Source organism: Dendropsophus ebraccatus, chromosome 9 (genome assembly GCF_027789765.1).
Source record: "Dendropsophus ebraccatus isolate aDenEbr1 chromosome 9, aDenEbr1.pat, whole genome shotgun sequence".
NCBI classification, from domain to species: domain Eukaryota; kingdom Metazoa; phylum Chordata; class Amphibia; order Anura; family Hylidae; genus Dendropsophus; species Dendropsophus ebraccatus.
In genome coordinates, this window is record NC_091462.1 from 104674083 (window position 1) to 104692702 (window position 18620).

Sequence of the window (18620 nt, forward strand, 5' to 3'; positions counted from 1 at the left end):
CAAAGCAGGATGCATTTCCTGGAAGGCAAATCTCCCCGTCTAAAACCTTATACCCCTTCCCCCTCCATTATAATTCTATGCATCTTATAAGAGGCCCAGCTGGAAGGGTAGAAACGGCTCAATCCTCCTCCCCTCAAAGTCATAAGGAAAGAATTACTCTCAAATGTTCAGTTCATCTCATCTAAATAGACAGGAACCGTGACCAGACCTCTCCGGGTAATTTTTTTTTTTTTTTTTTTGCAATCAAAGCCGAACTTTAAGATTTCAGGAATTTCCCCCTTTAAACGCTACAAGAAACATCCACCAGTAAATCTTTTAAACAAGATGGAATCCCTGCAGATTGTCACCCAGCTTTATTACTTCACAGCAGATGCACAAATCACGGACGTGATACGCAGCAATGCCTAATAGCTGCACTTTCTGGCTTCTAAAACATTCCTCAAGGAAATGGTGAATGTCGTAAGTTTTTCCAGATCTAGTAGCAGAAACCTTTTCGGGATCGCTCATGGCTGTGTAGTCGGCGTGTCTAACACCAATCCCAGAACTGGTCTAAGATTGTAAATTAATATGACAGCAAAAATGGTCAGTGCCCATGTAGTAGCACAAAAACCACAGAAACACATTACAACGCTAAGGCATAAACATTGGATTGATTTATGATGGGTAGAAGGGGAAGCTCTTACGGACCTTATTGAGCTGCGGACTTGGCTTCTTAAAGGGGTTCTCCAGCTAAAATCTGTTTCTTTCAAATCAACTGGTTTCAGAAAGTTATATAGATTTGTAATTTACTTCTATTTAAAACTCTCAAGCCTTCCAGTACTTATCAGCTGCTTTATGTCTTGCAGGAAGTGGTGTATTGTTCCCAGTCTGACACAGTGCTCTCTGCTGCCACCTCTGCCCATGTCAGGAACTGTCCAGAGCAGGAAAGTTTTTCTATGGGGATTTGCTACTGCTCTAGACAGTTCCTGACATGGACAGAGGTGGCAGCAGAGAGCACCGTGTCAGACTGGGAAGAATATACGACTTCCTGCAGGACATAAGGCAGCTGATAAGTATAGGAACACGTGAGATTTTTCTGAAACCAGTTGATTTGAAAGAAAAAGATTTTTGCCGGAGAACCCCTTTAAGAAACCACGGCCCCAAAAAGAAAGCAGTTAATTGAAATAGTGGGGAGGATTATACAATTGCTTCAAGTTGGAAATACATCAAGGAGTGTGTCAGAAGATGTGGGTTGTTCCCAGTCAGATGTAGATTAAATTTGGTGCAGATATAAAGAGAAGGGGCAGACAGAGGAAGATGAAGTTGCCTAGGGCCTCACAAAGTCAGGTTACTCTAAATCATTTGTCAGCTTTCTCTACCATGTCACTGTGGTTTTCTGTGAAGCTACTGTCCTCCAGAGCTTTTACACAAATCAGACAGTAGTACTCTTATACCCACTACTCTACTCAAAGGAAAAGCCTTGCAGTAGGCCTCAGAGCAGCCAGCTACTGTGGTCATTCCACCTCTCAGCAGATACTCTCTTACCCTGCACCATCCAGACAATGTCCCTCAGTCTTTGGCCTCCAGCCTACAGGCCAAAGCTGTACACTTACCTGCTACACTGCAATATGTCCCCTGGCAATATCCATGGTCATTGCCACACTAAGCTCCACTTTACCAGATCCGCCTTCTCACGCTAGCTAACATCCAGGAACCCTTGTCTTTCTGTGACTGACGATATAAGCAGGGGTTGTCACCGCTGCCATTTACTGTAGCCTGGAGGCAAGCAGAGTCTGGATGTCATGAGTCAGGGCAGGCAGTACTATAAGTTGTCAGAAGTAGCAGGCCGCAAGTCATGGCAGCCAGAGGTCACTCATTATAGTTAGTAAACAGTAGGTCAGGGCAGGCAGAGGGAACTCATTATAAGTAGTAGGCTGTAGGTCAGGGCAGGCAGAGGTCACTTATTATAAGTAGTAAGCAGTAGGTTAGGGAAGGCAGAGGTCACTTATTATGGGTAGTAAGTATTCGGTCAGGGCAGGCAGAGGTCACTTATTATGGGTAGTAAGTATTAGGTCAGGACAGGCAGAGGTCACTTATTATGGGTAGTAAACAGTAGGTCAGGGCAGGCAGAGTTCACTCATAGGTAGTAAGCAGTAGGTCAGGGCAGGCAGAGTTTGATCATTATAAGTAGTAGGCTGTAGGTCAGGGCAGGCAGAGTTTGATCATTATAAGTAGTAGGCTGTAGGTCAGGGCAGGCAGAGTTTGATCATTATAAGTAGTAGGCTGTAGGTCAGGGCAGGCAGAGTTTGATCATTATAAGTAGTAGGCTGTAGGTCAGGGCAGGCAGAGTTTGATCACTATAAGTAGTAGGCTGTAGGTCAGGGCAGGCAGAGTTTGATCATTATAAGTAGTAGGCTGTAGGTCAGGGCAGGCAGAGTTTGATCATTATAAGTAGTAGGCTGTAGGTCAGGGCAGGCAGAGTTTGATCATTATAAGTAGTAGGCTGTAGGTCAGGGCAGGCAGAGTTTGATCATTATAAGTAGTAGGCTGTAGGTCAGGTCAGGCAGATTTTGATCACTATAAGTAGTAGGCTGTAGGACAGGGCAGGCAGAGGTCACTTATTATGGGTAGTAAGTATTAGGTCAGGACAGGCAGAGTTTGGTCATCACAGGTAACAGGCAGAAAGTCCCAATGGTCACAATGAGAAGAATAGTCAGGGAAAGCCGGGTCAGAACTCTAAAAGCTGAAATGGAGAAGCACCTACGTGAGGCAGGGTGCCAGGACATTGCCAGAGGATGAAGAAGAGGGACGCACACTAGCTCTTCAAATAAGCACAGGCCAACAAGCAGTCTTGCCATATCTGACGGATTCTCTGCAGATTCTGCATGCTACATTTCTTTGCAGGAAATCAGCAAACATTTACAGCAGCAGTAAAGCAGATGAGATTCCTAGAAACCTCCATCTGCTGCAGAAACAAATCTTCACTGAAGGCCATGAAGTCCTTATTTATCTTTCTATAGAGAATCTGTGTACTAAGAAGTACCTCAGAACCAGCAGCGGACTTCATTCCCATGGTATCATTTAATACGATTAAAAAAAAAAAAAACAACCGAGGAATCATCTTGTTGAAATATTTGAATGATTTTCAGCAGTTAGGAACAAGCTCAGTAGGGGGCGCTAAAGAGAACTCAGTGATCCCACAAGGACAGACAATATAGTCCTACAGGAAAAGGAGAAGAGACATCCTCTGAAATATGGAACTTTTTTCTTCTATATAACTTCATAGTTCTTTCTTTCTGCACAACGTTCAAGCAACAAACAGTGTCCTATAATCTGGCATCCGATAATCTAGATAGTGACTGTTTATAGCATGGCTTGTGGGATTTTATTATGGCATTAATAAATGTCATCACCAGTGAGCAGATAGAATGAGGACTTCTTAGAGGACTGTTCCACCCCTTCCCTGATCCCCTCTGAGCAGTCACGTACCTCTCACCCACAGGGATGGGCCCCACCTTATAGCTGCGTCACTCTATTAGCAGGAAAATGTTCTCATGAGCTGCTCGGCTGGAGCCACTGATGTGATGAGTGTCCAGAGGAAGAGCCGGGTACACACCTTATCCTCTCCGTGCCACACACTCTCGGATGAGATTGTGAAGGAGTTAAAAAGCCGCACGTCCCTATAAAGAATTAGTGACACCACACTTGTGTACTACTTTTAGCATAGATAACAGAATCGATTCATTTGGTTTCCTATCAACATGGAGAATACCATCAGCAAGTATTCCTCTACGTACTGATGGATCCTTCTGTCATCAGGGATGTGCTGACATCCAGAAGGAGGAGGGAAATCTTATTTCATTTGTTACTATTGTTTCATTCAGGGGTTACCCCATGTCTTTGTGAACTTTATTTAGACATGCCAAAGGCAGCAGTGAAAGTTGCAGGTGCGGTTTATTAGCACAACCACATGCAAACAAAATGATGCCGCCATTTACCACCAAACTCATGGGGGCATTGCCACTGCATGTGAACATGGTTCCAGTTGCATAAGGCTGCCTCTAATGGGTATATCTACAAGCATCTGAAATTGGGTGCTTGGTGACCATTGGCAACGACCAAGCCAAAGTCTTCAGTGTGCCACAGATGTCCCTTACTTATAATGTCTCCGAAGTCCTTCAATTGGCGGTTAAGCACCATTTGGATAGATTCAGAAGTGGGGGATAAACTTGCAGTAGATCATGCCGATTTAGTGCTAAAGATTTTCCTGCAGAAATCAAGTCTTAAAGGGAATCTGTCACTAGGTTTATGCTGAAAAATGAGAGCAGCATAAACTAGTGATATGAATGCTGAACAGATCGGTGTATTACTTACATCATTTTGGTCAACCGTTCTCCTAATATGCAGGAGACTAGGATTCTTGCCACAACCCTCCCCCCACCTCCAGCTGCTGATTGACAGTTGCTGCCTATACACAGCATGGATAGATAACTGCCAATCAGCAGCTGGTGGGCGGGGTTTTCTGCTTCTCATGAATATCCAGAACTACTGGGCTCATGCACATAATGGAGAGGACTACTGATTGTCACTAGTTTATGCTATACTTAGATAGGGCTGTATAAATCTGGTGACAGAGTCTCTTTAAAATTACATTCACTTTGCTGGTACCGTATTACGTTGATGAATTTTTGCTTGTAATATCTGCAGTGTATCCGCCCTATGTGAACATTCCATTAAACTCAATCGGGCGTAGCACTAATACCAGTCTATGGACAGCGCTGTATCTGGAGGAAAGCAGCCATATTGATCTGATCTTGTTAATGAGAAACCTATCACCTTTATCTGTTTCCTGATATACCTTCATATTAATCCGTATCCCTCTGACCTCCCATGTATCCCGCACTACTCCTCCTCCTGTCATTTAGGACCAGTGGTTCTCACCAGCCGGGGCACTCTCCTCTCGGTTTAGTAACAGGAAATCCTCCTGCTCCAGCATGGTGGGAATAGGAAGGTGTTTACTGATGGGAAGGGAGTCTGTGTACGTGTTCTCGTGTTGAGCCGTGTTTGTGCTGCATGACATGACCCGTCCATAAACACTCATCACTCCATCTAATAAACATCACACACATAGACATAACTATGAGGCCATGCCAAGACTGAAAGGTCAACAGATATCTCTCCACCAGTGAACTTTCTCTACTCTCCATGGCGTTACTGCACATTTATCAGTATACATTAACATGTATGCTGTATCCTGTTTCTGGAAGACAACCAACATTATATATATATTATGGCTTAGTGTATTGTGAGGAGGGATGTATCACTGCTTGGATTTGCCATTCCTGAGCCTGGTAATGGCAGCCACTTCTTGCCCATCTTCATGTCATGTGATCACTTTCAAATAACTACTTTTTCCATTTTTTTTGTAGTGAAACAGTCTGGGAAAACATGGCCCGTATGTGCGTCAAGACAAGAAGACTGGATGTCGCCAAAGTGTGCCTGGGAAAAATGGGCCATGCCAGGGGTGCCAAAGCACTGCGGGAGGCAGAACAAGAGCCTGAGATAGAAGCCAGAGTGGCCATGTTGGCCATACAGCTTGGGATGCTGGTGGGTTAATGTCATTGGGTTGAATGTTTGGTGAACATGCCAGCACAGACCAAAACTTAAAGGGGTACTCCAGCGCGGATAAAAAAAAACGATCATAAACATAGTTTTCCAACTTACCATCCCTCCTGAGTCTGTCTCCATTTGAATTTCCCGCTGTTTGCAGGTCCCTGAAGCTCCAGTTGGTGTCTTCATTTTTTCTTTGCTCCATGGTTTGGGCTTTCCCATGATGCACTTTGTCTTCTGTGGTGTCTAACTGACTCTGTACAACTGATGGCTTACAGCTTGTTCAGCCAATCAGAGTTATCAGACAAAGGGAGGCTGGCTTAACAGGCCTTAGTCCCGCCTCCCTCTTGATTATGTCATTGTCACAAAATGGCTTCCACAGGACAGCCTGGGGTCAATAGTCATTAGGTAAGAATGATTTTACTTCACTTCCTGGTGGGGGATTGAGGGGGGGAAAAGATAGGGAAGGGGGGCAGATAGGTGATTGAAGCATATTACAGAGTTATATAACTTTGTAATGTGTTTCAATTAGTGGGAAAAAGATTTTCGCTGGAGTACCCCTTTAAGCTATACTAAAGGTCACCGCAGGTTTCTTGGCTGAGATGAAAGTACTGTATGGATCTCACCACTGTTACTGAGTAGAGATGAGCGAACCTCGAGCACACTTGGGTTTGTCAGAAGCAGTTGGATGCAGCCCTAGGGAGTCCTGGAAAACATGGATACAACCTATGATCTATGGCTGCCTCCATGCTTTCCAGACAACTCTGCATCTAACTTCTTCAGTCACCGGTAATCAAATGCTGCACGCTCAGGTTCTGACAAACCTGAGCGTGCTTGAGGTTTGTTTATCTCTATTGCTGAGTCAGTTGTTTTAGGTATCCAAAGATCATATATGGATGGTTGGTTCTAGTCTGCATTTTAGGCTGCATTCACACGTTCCGTGTTCCGCGACGTGGAATGCCTGTAATGGACTTGCCCCCCGCCCGAGCAGCATCTGTGATAAGATGCCAGGAGCAGGGGAACTGTTCAGATATGCGCCGCTCTGTAATAAATCAGCTGTGTGGCTCTGTCATTACAGCGCGGCGCATATCTGTACAGTTCCCCCGCTCTCAGCATCTAATTACAGATGCTGCCCGGGCGTGGGAGAGTCCCTTACAGGCATCCTCACGGAACATGTGAATGCAGCCTGAGGGTACAAACACACAAGGCTTATACGCTGCGTATTTACTGCTGCGATACGCAGCAGATACGCAGCAGATTAGATCTAAATAACTGAACACAGTATCAAATCTGCTGCGTATCTGCTGCGTATCTGCTGTGTGTGTTTGTACCCTTAAGGTGGTATTACACGAAGCGATTATCGTTCGAATAATCGTTCAATCGGTCGTATTTGAACGATTATCTTTAAGTGTAATAGTAGACAACGATTAAACGACGAACGTTAATCGTTCGTCGTTTAATAGGTTTTGGATCTATTTTTATCGTTTGTCTTTTACACATCGTTCGCACATCGTTCGTTTGAATAAGATGTCGTATAGTCGTTCCCTGTTCATTCGCAAATTGAAAGGGGAGTGTTCTTGAACTTTGTTGCTCCAATTCAACCGATAATCTTTCCGTGTAGTAAAACGAACGATTATTAGGCAACCGCTATTGCGATCGTTGGAGATCGTTTATCGTTAATCGTTAATTGAAAAAAATCGCTTCGTGTAATACCACCCTTAGAGTTATCATGAACTTCGATATTGTAGTATCATGAATCTTGATACCAAAACAGTCTTTTACCAATACATTTAGGGTATAAACACACACACCGTATACACAGCGTATTTACTGCTGTGATACGCAGCAAATACGCAGCAGATTAGATCTAACTAACTGAACACAGCATCAAATCTGCACCATCAAATCTGCTGCGTATTTGCTGCATTTACGGTGTGTGGGTTTGTACCCTAAAGTTACATTCTTTTCATATAGTCACTGCTGTTTATATAGTCACTGGGTCAGTCCAGGGAATGTACTAACATTGCATAAATCATCCCTGGCTTACTGCTTTGTGAGTCTTGACTCCTCCTGTATCGTACTGTATGGCGCTATCATGGTGCTCTACACCGGTAGTGTAAGGTGCCATAGAAACTGCTTTGTAAGTGACTGTTGATGTGTATGCCACGTACACAGCTCTACAGCGAACTGCGCAGAGTAGACGGTACCTCTGGAGCTGGTTACGTCTGTATCAAATCTTGATATCGAAATCCTATGGAAAAAAAACAATGCTTCATGCAACCCTACTGCATGTACAGTGTCTGTTCTCTCCTGCAGGAGGACGCAGAGCAGCTATATAAAACTTGCAAACGCTACGATCTTCTGAATAAGCTGTACCAGGCATGGGGCCAATGGCAGAAGGCTATTGAGACGGCAGAGAACCATGACCGAGTCCACCTGAGAACCACCTATTATCACTATGCAAAGCACCTGGAAGCTATGGGAGAGCACAATGTATCACTCAGCTAGTAAGTGCACTGGGGATATGCTGGGGTTAATGGAAAGCCTGAGCAGTGCTAGAGCAGCTTCTGAGTTTATACCAGCAGAAATAAAGAGGAGCTGAACGCTTATATATGTATCCCCATATAAGTGACCTATGGTTGTATTAGTTATAAGGCCGAGCTGCAGATCTGACAGACATTTCCCTTCTTTTTGTATTCCATAGTTATGAGAAGTCAGACACCCACCGGTTTGAGGTTCCTAGAATGCTCCTGGAAAACCCACAGACCCTGGAGACCTACATCAATAACAAGAAAGACAAGTAAGATTATCATCTGTGCAGAGGACATGTCAGAAACATGGACTAGACAGGTCTTAGGGTGCATCAGTAGTAGATGAGGAGCTAGCATCGTGTGGATGTTACATACCACCTAGCTAACCATAGTATACTCCAAATTACCCCCATCATGGTAGCAGGACCCCCTAAAGGCAACGGCTAATGCCCCGGGGGCCACACTGCAGACATTGTTCAGGACAAAGAGATGAAGGGGTGACTCGGCCTTCAGATTCCCCAAATCTCAATCTGATCAATCGTTTGTGGGATGTGCTGGAGAGACAGGTGTCATCCATTGGGGAAACTATCAGCAGTTAGACAAATCTAAGACTGGGAGCTGAGGATGAAGGTAAGTCTCTTCCTGTGCAGTTTTAAGTGCTCTGTCCCGTGAAGCAGTTTAGAGCAAAGATCGGCTCCTATCTGGCTGGCCCCTTCTAATGATTATCAGTGTAGCCGCCTGGCCAGGAGGTAAACGGCCTCACGGGACAGCGCACTACATTAAAACTTCACCGGAATGGCCCCGAGGATGAAGGTAAGAGACACCCCATCATCCTTGGCTAACCTGCTGATAGTTCCCCTTTAAAGATGTTTTAATGAATTCTACTTTCTGCTTTTCTTCAGTATTTGCATCCACTACTCCTGGGATTTCACATGGGTTATAAATTATCATCTGCCACTAATGCCGGCCGGATTCACACAAAAACAAAGATGATCCCTTACATATAACTGAGTGGGTTTTTTGTTGTCCTCCTACAGAATTCTGTGGAAATGGTGGGCTCAGTACCTGGAGAGTCAGTCAGAACTGGATAATGCCCTTAAGTATTATGAGCTGGCACAAGACTACCTGTCCCTGGTGCGAGTGCATTGCTTCCTGCGCAACATTCAGAAGGTATGAGACTACAGCAATGTATATATGTATGTCTGTAATGTGTGTAGTTTCCTCTTCCTATTCAGAACTTACTACACTGTTTCTTATACACAGGTTATCTCCAACCACTCCTTTTTTTTTTTCTTTTCTAGGCTGCAGAAATTGCCAATGAGACTGGTAACTTGGCAGCCTCGTACCACCTGGCACGACAGTACGAGAGCCAAGGGGATGTAAAACAGGCGGTGCATTTCTATACCAGAGCTCAAGCTTATAATAACGCCATCAGGCTTTGCAAGGTAGATACATATATTTTATTACCACACTGTTCAATGAACCTTAAAGTGTCACTGTCGTTTACATTTTTTCTTTTTGCAGAAATCAATAGTACAGGCGATTTTAAGAAACTTTGTCATTGGGTTTATTAGCTGAAAAATTCATTTTTATCATGAAAAAGCAGTTTGAAGCTCTCTCCCCCATCTTCATTGTTCTCTAATGGAGAGGGGATGGGTGAAGGGAGATGAGGCACATCTCTTCATCTTACCGGGCCGGGCCTCAGCGACGTAATGACGCTGATCCCGGCTTGGTATTCTATTGTATTGGCCTGCAGCAGACCAAAGCAATAGAGCATGGAGCATCTCATGGATTGGTGCTGTGTTATACAGCTACACTGATCTCTATGATCATCTATGAGATGAAAGAAAAAGAATTTATTTTTCAGTTTCACCGCGCACATAATTTTTTTCTGGTTTCGCAGCATATTTTATCCAAAAATTAAGTCTGTCATTGCAAAGTACAATTAGTGGCTCAAAAAATAAGGGCTCATGTGGGTTTCTAGGTGAAAAAAAGCAACTGTTATGGCCTTTTAAGCACAAGGAGGAAAAGGCGAAAATGCAAAAACGAAAATTGGCTCCGTCCTTAAGAGGTATTCCCATCTCAAGGATTTTCCATAAGTTTACGATTGGAGGGGTTCCAACCTTTGGTAACTCTGTACTTATCTAGCTCTGTGTCCCCCTTTCTCTGAATAGGATACTACAACAGATCCTATTCAGTTAAATTGAGCCACTTTGTGATTCTCTGGGTGGCCGGGGGCTGCTGTATTGGATAATAACATGGAGATGCTTCTTCTGATGGAGATCTAAGAGATATCAGATATGACTCAGATACTCATTTCCATACAGGAAAATAACCTGGACGACCAACTCATGAACCTGGCGTTGTTGAGCACCCCAGAGGACATGATGGATGCAGCTCGGTATTATGAAGAGAGAGGAGAGCAAATGGACCGAGCGGTCATGCTTTACCACAAGGTAAGAGGAAGGCTGCTTAGGAAGCATTTGGTGTTATTACAACACTAGTTATTCTGTTATTCTATATTGAGGTGTACTTATTATCTTACATTTGTGTGCTGATTCACTTTACAGTACAAAATGATAACATTCTGTCTGCCTGTAACCACCATTATGGGGAGCATAGGAGCTCACCGAAGACAGATTTTATTATTATGTTCAAAAGTACACATATACATACTAAATGGGTATTATGTCATTTTAAAGACTAAGAAAGTTTTTCACTTTTTCCTCGGTCACTTTTTCCTTCTAGTCAGGTCATCTGTCCAAGGCGTTGGAGTTGGCGTTCGCCACTGAACAGTTTGGTGCCCTTCAGCTAATAGCCGAAGACCTAGATGAGAAGTCGGACCCAGCCCTCCTTGCTCGCTGCTCTGATTTCTTCATCCAGCACAACCAATTTGAGAAGGCTGTGGAACTACTGCTAGCGGCTAAAAAGGTAAATTGTTAAAGTGATATTGTCCCCCCCTTTCCATATACGAGTTCTCAGCACCATTCTTAAAGTGACTCTGTACCCACAATCTGACCCCCCCAAACCACTTGTACCTTCGGTACAGATCTTGGATTATAAGCAGCCATCTGAAGGTACAAGCGGTTTGGTGGGGGGGGGGGCAGATTGTGGGTACAGAGTCACTTTAAAGTGACACTGTGACCTCCTTTTTGCATTCTGACATCTCTACACAGGTGTAAAGGGTAAATATAGCGGTTTTTATACCTTATTTTATATCATACGTCATGGTGCTTGTTCAAGTAAAAAGTCATCTTTTATTAACTGCAGATTGTGTTAAGTGGGCGGGCATTAGCACCACTTAGCCCCGCCCACAACGCCACAGTTTGCCCCACCCCCACGCCGGCCATTGGAACAGGCTGGCCAAAAGGTCTAAGTGGCGCTAATGCCGCAAGGCCACGCCCACTTAATACAATCTGCAGTTGATAAAAGGACACTTTTTACTTGAACAAGCACCATGACGTATGATATGAAATAAGGTATGAAAAACGCTAAATTTACCCTTTACACCTGAGTAGAGAAGTCAGAATGCACAAAGGGGGTGACAATGTCACTTTAAGCTTATATTCTGGACATTTTATATCTTACCGTATAAAGCATTTTCTGGTGGTCTTACCCTGTCAAAAATGCATGTTTTTGTTGGCGGACAGTGCTGTATGGACGAAGCTTCACTGTTGCCGTGCCCCATATCCCCGCCCCCTCCATAGTCTAATCCTAATCCCTGCACTATGCCATCTGAATAGGCTGACATAGAGGCCTAGGCCCCGTCCCCTCTGATCCAGTCGTTACAGAGGGGCGCAGGCCTAGGCCCCTAGGTTGGCCCATTCCAATGATGCTGCAGAGGGGGTGGAGCCTAATTGTCGATGACGTCACTGAGGGGGCAGAACCTACAGCACAGATTAAAGTTGGTAAATGAGAAAACCCTTTTAGGGTATAAACCCACACACCGTATACGCAGCAGATACACAACAAATACACAGCAGATTTGTTGGTACAGATTTGATGCTGTGTTCAGTTATTTAGATCTAATCTGCTGCGAGTTTGCTGCGTATCGCAGCAGTAAATACGCTGCATATACGGTGTGTGGGTTTACACCCTTAAGAACATCAGTTACAGTTGGAACAGAAAGGAGGAAGATGCAGGTGGCCACCCAGACAGTGACTATAACGCCAGGCACCACGAAGTCCTTCAGAGCAGGAGACCCCTTCCTAATAAGGTGTTTGGGGTTATCCGTTAGGAGAACCGCTATACTGCAGTGGTTGGAGACATGAGGAGGAGGAGCCTGAAGGAAGGTAAAAACAATTGTTTTGTAATGCTTCAAGGGGTAGTCCCGGGCAATCAGGGACTGTAGAGGTGTCCCGCATTTTTCATTGATAGGCTGAGCAGCCATATCCTGTCGGGCTGTGACATCACAGGAAAGGGGGCATACAAGAGACCAGTGGCACTGCGGTTGCATAGATACATGGACCATTAAGTATAAGTTGATTATTATCCTTTTTGTTACTGTCACTTTAAAAACTAACACATTAACAATAACATTTTAAAGAACTACCCCTATCTCATAAATTGATGGCAGATCACTACATTGTATCCTTACTTTATGGTCAGTGGTGGTCCAACCCTCTGGGACCCTGCTGATCCTGAGAAGGAAGGGTAAACAACGCTCGTCCAGTTCTGCAGCCTGTACAGCAGCATCTATGCAGGGAACCTAAAACATGTCTCTATTTAAATAAATCAGCATTGCGGCGTCTTTATCCTCAGACTCTAAGGGAGGTCAGACCTCTGGGAATGGGAAAACCATTAATGGGTAAATTACTGGATTTGCCCCCCACCATGAATATTACATTGGATGATGTGGCCGCCATGTGTGTTTATTTCATGTTCCAATCTCTGGTGTTTATCTGTCCTGCAGTACTATGACGCCCTGCAACTGTGCCTGGAGCAGAATCTTATTATCACTGAGGACATGGCGGAAAAGATGACGGTATCCAAAAACTCCAAGGAGCTGAGTGAGGAAGCCAGACGGGAACTGCTCGAACGAATCGCTGACTGCTGCATGCGACAAGGGAATTATCACCTCGCAACCAAGAAATACACTCAGGCTGGAAACAAGGTCAAGGTAAGATGTATTATAGTATAGCACCTATATCAGTATAGTATAGAGCCTATATCAGTATAGTAGAGCACCTATATCAGCATAGTATACCGCCTATATCAGTATAGTATAGCACCTATATCAGTATAGTATAGCACCTATATCAGTATAGTATAGAGCCTATATCAGTATAGTATAGAGCCTATATCAGTATAGTATAGCACCTATATCAGTATAGTATAGCACCTATATCAGTATAGTATAGCACCTATATCAGTATAGTATAGCACCTATATCAGTATAGTATAGCGCCTATATCAGCATAGTATAGCACCTATATCAGTATAGTATAGCGCCTATATCAGTATAGTATAGCACCTATATCAGTATAGTATAGAGCCTATATCAGCATAGTATAGCACCTATATCAGCATAGTATAGAGCTTATATCCTTGGCTGTCCAGGCATGATGGGAGTTGTAGTTTTGCAACATCTGGAGAGCCAAGGTTCCCTACCCCCGGTATAGAGCCTATTAATTAGGCAAATAAGGATTCCTCATGTAGGGCAGAGAGAGTGGGCGGAGGTCAGATCTTACTCTTGTGACTTACCATCTTCGTTTTTTAACTAGGCCATGAGATCTTTATTGAAGTCAGGTGACACCGAGAAGATTGTGTTCTTTGCTGGAGTGTCCCGACAAAAGGAAATCTACATAATGGCGGCCAACTACCTGCAGTCTCTCGATTGGAGGCAAGATCCCCATATTGTTAACAACATTATCAACTTCTACACCAAGGGAAGAGCTCTCGATCTTCTGGCTGGTTTCTATGACGCCTGCGCTCAGGTGAGTGATCCCTATGGGAACTTTTACATAAAGGACACCAAGTGGCAGCAGGTTCAGCGGATCAACAGGATCTGCTTCAAATGGGCTTTATTGAAAGTCTACCGGCATACGATAGCAAGGTTTCAGCAGGTACAGCTGCCTTCATCTAGCCAGTTTTGAAGCAGATCCTGTTGATCTGCTAAATTTGCTGTGACTTGTTGTCCTTGTTGGAAATGGTTGTGGGTTGGCATATGCCCACTTGTGGTTACCTGCGGAACAGTCAGCTCCATTGCTCCATGTGGGACTTGTTCATGAGACACAGCTTCCTCTTTTTTTTCCTGACCTTTCCTCTGTCTTAGGTGGAGATAGATGAATATCAGAATTACGAGAAGGCCATGGGAGCACTGACCGAGGCCTACAAGTCTTTGTCTAAGGCCAAAATGCGCAGCCCGGAGGAGCAAGAAAGACGACTGTCTGATATGCAGAATAAAATTACTCTGGTCAAGAGGTTTATCCAGTCGCGTAGGTAATGTGCCAGGGCTGAGACACACTGAACAAGATCAAGAAATCTCTTTCCCATTCATTTTAGTGTATGCATGGCCTCTCTTTCTATGATGGTCAGCGCTGACTACTACCTATTCTTTGGACTGGAGAAGGTCCTAGTGCCTACCCCCTCTTATCTCATTTCTAGGTCATGCCCTAAAATAGTAAGAATAGTAACCATTCTATGCAGCTAATGTTGCTGGTTCCCTGTACAGAAACATCTGTTGGTGTATACGTATATAGTATACGCATAACCATACTATGGTGAATCAAATTATGTGCACTATTCAATATGGTGCAAGATTAAAGGGGTACTGCAGCAAAAATCTTTTTCTTTCAAATCATCAGGTTTCAGAAAGTTATATAGATATGTAATTTACTTCTATTTAAAAATCTCCAATCTTCCAGTACTTATCAGCTGCTGTATGTCCTGCAGGAAATGTTGTTTTCTTTTCAGTGCTCTCTGCTGCCACCTCTGTCCATGGCAGGAACTGTCCAGAGCAGGAAAGGTTTTCTATGGGGATTTGCTGCTGCTCTAAACAGTTCCTAACATGTACAGTGGTGGCAGCAGAGAGCACTGTGTCAGACTGAAAAGAAAACACCACTTCCTGCAGGACGAGCAGCAGCTGATAAGTACTGAAAAACAAGAGATTTTATTTTATTTTTTTAAATCAGATAACTTTTTATTCACATTCTCATTGCATTGTAAATAGGAGCATTTACATTGTCCAATAACAAAAAGGAGAAATATATGGGACATTGACATTGTATACGTGTTGTACATTTGTATTCATCTTCAAATACAAATAAAGACTGGAGATTTTTAAAAAGAAGTAAATTACAAATCTATATAACTTTCTGACACCAGTTGATTTGAAAGAAACAGATTTTCGCTGGACAAAACCCTTAAAACCAAACATTGGCCAAATGACACAGTTTGCCATCTATACAGCTGACTATATAGCAATGCTGTACAGTGCAGCCGCCACTATACCCATGAAAATAATACATACTCCTGTTCTGTATCACTGGTCCTTTACCCTGACCCTGCGTATTTGTGCTTGTCTCAGGGCATACTCCACAGACAAGCAGGAAGCCATCAGACAGTGCGAGCTGCTCCTAGAGGAACCAGATTTAGAGGGTGCTGTCCGCATTGGCGATGTATACGGGTTCCTGGTGGAACATTACACACAGCAGGAAGACTTTCAGAAGGTATGGTACTACACTGGTATATCACGAGACATGACGTTTGTCAGGATGGTGTCTGTAATTTATGTATATTATGTAAATTATGTGTAAATGTTGATTGGCTGCACAAGAGATGTGATCAGCCGACAATCAAGATACTTCCTGTTTGTCCGCTGATCGCTGGGTTTACATGGCCGATTCTGATCACTGAGCATTCCTGCCTGCCGATAAAGGGACCCTTTCTGGCCCTCATACATTGAATGTATGCTGAGCTGGGAGGCTGAAGAGATACTGTAGCTGGCGTTTGGCTGACAGCTCTTTGAATTGTAAAGCCAGCCTAACACTGTTCCTCAGGAGACAATGACCTATTGTTTAAATCAAATTTTTATGGGTATACATATTTTTAAAGAATTTTTGGTGCTTTATTTTCAAATTTTCCATTTTTGCTATCTATATTATATAATAATCCTGAGATCTTGTAGTTTTCATTCTCATCACTGGGGCTAAAACTAAGCTGAGACTTCCTGTTGTTTCTGTAGTGATAAGAGGAGGCTGCTGTAAATACAACAATACAACAATAGCAGCTCCCTGTGAGATGACCTCTTTACAGGTCACAGAGCACTCTGTTATGTTTTACATTCATCTCAAGGGGACAGAGTCTGTCTATTGTCATCTATGTCCATGAGTCTTGCTTTAAAGCATGTCACTAAATGCTGTTAAAAACAGCTCAGGCAATATGGCCGCCCCATAACAAAAAAAAAAGAAAATAGAAACATATTAGAAAAAAAAACACGTTTGCGTATCTGACTGTAATCAGTAAAATAAATTCTAGGTGACTCATTCCCTTTAACTCTTGCTTTCTCACCAGGCATATCGGTGCCTAGAAGAAATGAGATCCAAGATGCCGTCTGTCAATCTCAGCTACTACGTGTCACAGAGCACTGTGGAGGCCGTATATCGGGCCCTCTCCATCCCACTCACACACCAGTCTACCGAGCACGTGCGGCACAACAGTGTAGAAGATAGCGAGGAGGTTGAAGAAGCGCCTGACCTAGATTATGACAATTAACTCTTTACCACAGATTCCTATATTTTCCCTCACTGTCACCACATAGGATACATATCCTCAGAAACACTGGCGGCCTTGGCAGCAGCTGTCCCAGAGCTGCTGCCTACCCTGAAACACACAACACATGACAGCACTGACCTGTAAGGAACAAGTCTGACCTGGCTAAGGATATACTGGTGTGTAAAGAAAAGAAGGTATCATAAAGCACCAGGGTGTGCAGTTATATCATATTGGAGGGGATGTAGACTTTTGCAAAGGATTTGCTTATTGTCCTAAAGCAGCTATCTTGTTACTTGTATTAAACAGAGCCTGCTGGACACTGCTTAATATAGTATGAACCCAGTCCAACACAACTGCAGGGTCAGACTACCCAGGATTTACTTGTAGTCTGTTACCATAGAGACACATAGGTCTGTATAGAAGCTGTACAATATGGTAGGAATGTTGCTGCCTTTTTTATTTTAGACACACTGCAGCAATAAAAATAATTGCAGAAGCCTACATCTCCTTTTAAAGGGATATTCCACTCAAACATAACTTTTGATATGTTGCTGCCCATGGTGAGACTAACAATTCCTTCCATACTTGTTATTATCTATTCAGTCTCCTTCCCCCAGTTCTCAGCTGCTGCTTTCTGCTGAAGAGACAAAAATCTGTGTGTGAGCTTTTCTCTCTGTCCCCCCCTCCTCCCCCCTCCCTTTTGAGACAGATGATGTAAACAAATCCCTGGCTGGCTTTATCTGCAACATTGTAGCTTCTTTGTAATTCTGGGAGGATTAATCACAGTGAGTTCATTAGCAACTTGACCTCAGAATAACCCTCACAGCATTACAAAGAAGCTACAATGTTGCAGATACAGCCTGCCAGGGACTTGTTTACATCAGCTTTCTCAGAAGGAAGGGGGAGAGAGACAGAAAAGCTCACACACAGATTTTTGTGTCTTCAGCAGAAAGCAGCAACTCAGAACTGGGGGAAGGAGACTGAATAGATAATAACAAGTTTAGAGGGAATTGTGGAATACCCCTCTAAGCGCAGATGGCACACGTAACATTCCATATTGTGTTAAAACCACATCATTCTAGGAGCATGCCAATCACTTGCCACCCAGCATGCCGCCACAGTCTGACCGCTTCTGTCTGTGTCAGTGTAGTGTCCCCATGTCTAACATGTCCCCCCATGTCCTCACAACCACCGGCCTGCTCTTACTTTTTATATATTCACAACAAAGGAGAAACTGGGAAATGTGTTTTTCTATATGAAGTAAATTATTTTTTATTGTCCGTTTCTATATAGGTGTATATAAAAGATTTTATTACCTGCTGTACAGTGTTGTCTGCACTAAGCTGCCATATACAATAGGAATGGGAAAACTGATGTGGGTACTAGACAGGACTAGAATTCCCATTCTACTTGGACAGCCTAAGCTTTGGTTGTCTAGGCGTGGTGGGACTTGTAGTTCTGCAATAGCTGGAGGCCGCAGCTTGACACCAGAGGTGTTTACCATGAATTGCTTCCATTACAACCTTTGCAGTTGGACAGGTGAAGCGGAATAAAAACTGGGGGCAGTATCAGTAACGTGGCAAAATTCACTACGTCTAGGGGCACCCTTGGAGACTCCTGCATTAGTCCATATAGGTTCCTCATCAGGGTGGTAGCTAGGATTCATGGTGCCCCATAGCAAAAAAACTGTAAGGGGCCCCCTCCTCTTTGCGCAACACAAAGCACTGCATATATATATATATATATATATGTATATATATGTATATGTATTTATGTTACTGGCAA

At 43.6% G+C, this 18620-nt stretch overlaps 1 protein-coding gene across 3 annotated transcripts in view; it reads left to right on the forward strand.

The window, feature by feature from the left end:
• Positions 1 to 17463, forward strand: part of IFT140 (intraflagellar transport 140) — a 70991-nt gene extending 53528 nt beyond the window's left edge. For all 3 annotated transcript variants that reach the window (XM_069984175.1, XM_069984174.1, XM_069984176.1), the window contains exons 19-30: positions 5409 to 5586; positions 7906 to 8096; positions 8294 to 8389; positions 9158 to 9290; positions 9422 to 9565; positions 10448 to 10576; positions 10869 to 11051; positions 13033 to 13239; positions 13844 to 14056; positions 14395 to 14561; positions 15649 to 15790; positions 16635 to 17463. In XM_069984175.1, coding sequence (XP_069840276.1) covers positions 5409 to 5586; positions 7906 to 8096; positions 8294 to 8389; positions 9158 to 9290; positions 9422 to 9565; positions 10448 to 10576; positions 10869 to 11051; positions 13033 to 13239; positions 13844 to 14056; positions 14395 to 14561; positions 15649 to 15790; positions 16635 to 16835 — 1984 coding nt within the window. In that variant the 3' untranslated portion in view covers positions 16836 to 17463. The remainder of the gene's footprint in view (positions 1 to 5408; positions 5587 to 7905; positions 8097 to 8293; positions 8390 to 9157; positions 9291 to 9421; positions 9566 to 10447; positions 10577 to 10868; positions 11052 to 13032; positions 13240 to 13843; positions 14057 to 14394; positions 14562 to 15648; positions 15791 to 16634) is intronic.
• Positions 17464 to 18620: the final 1157 nt, after the last annotated feature.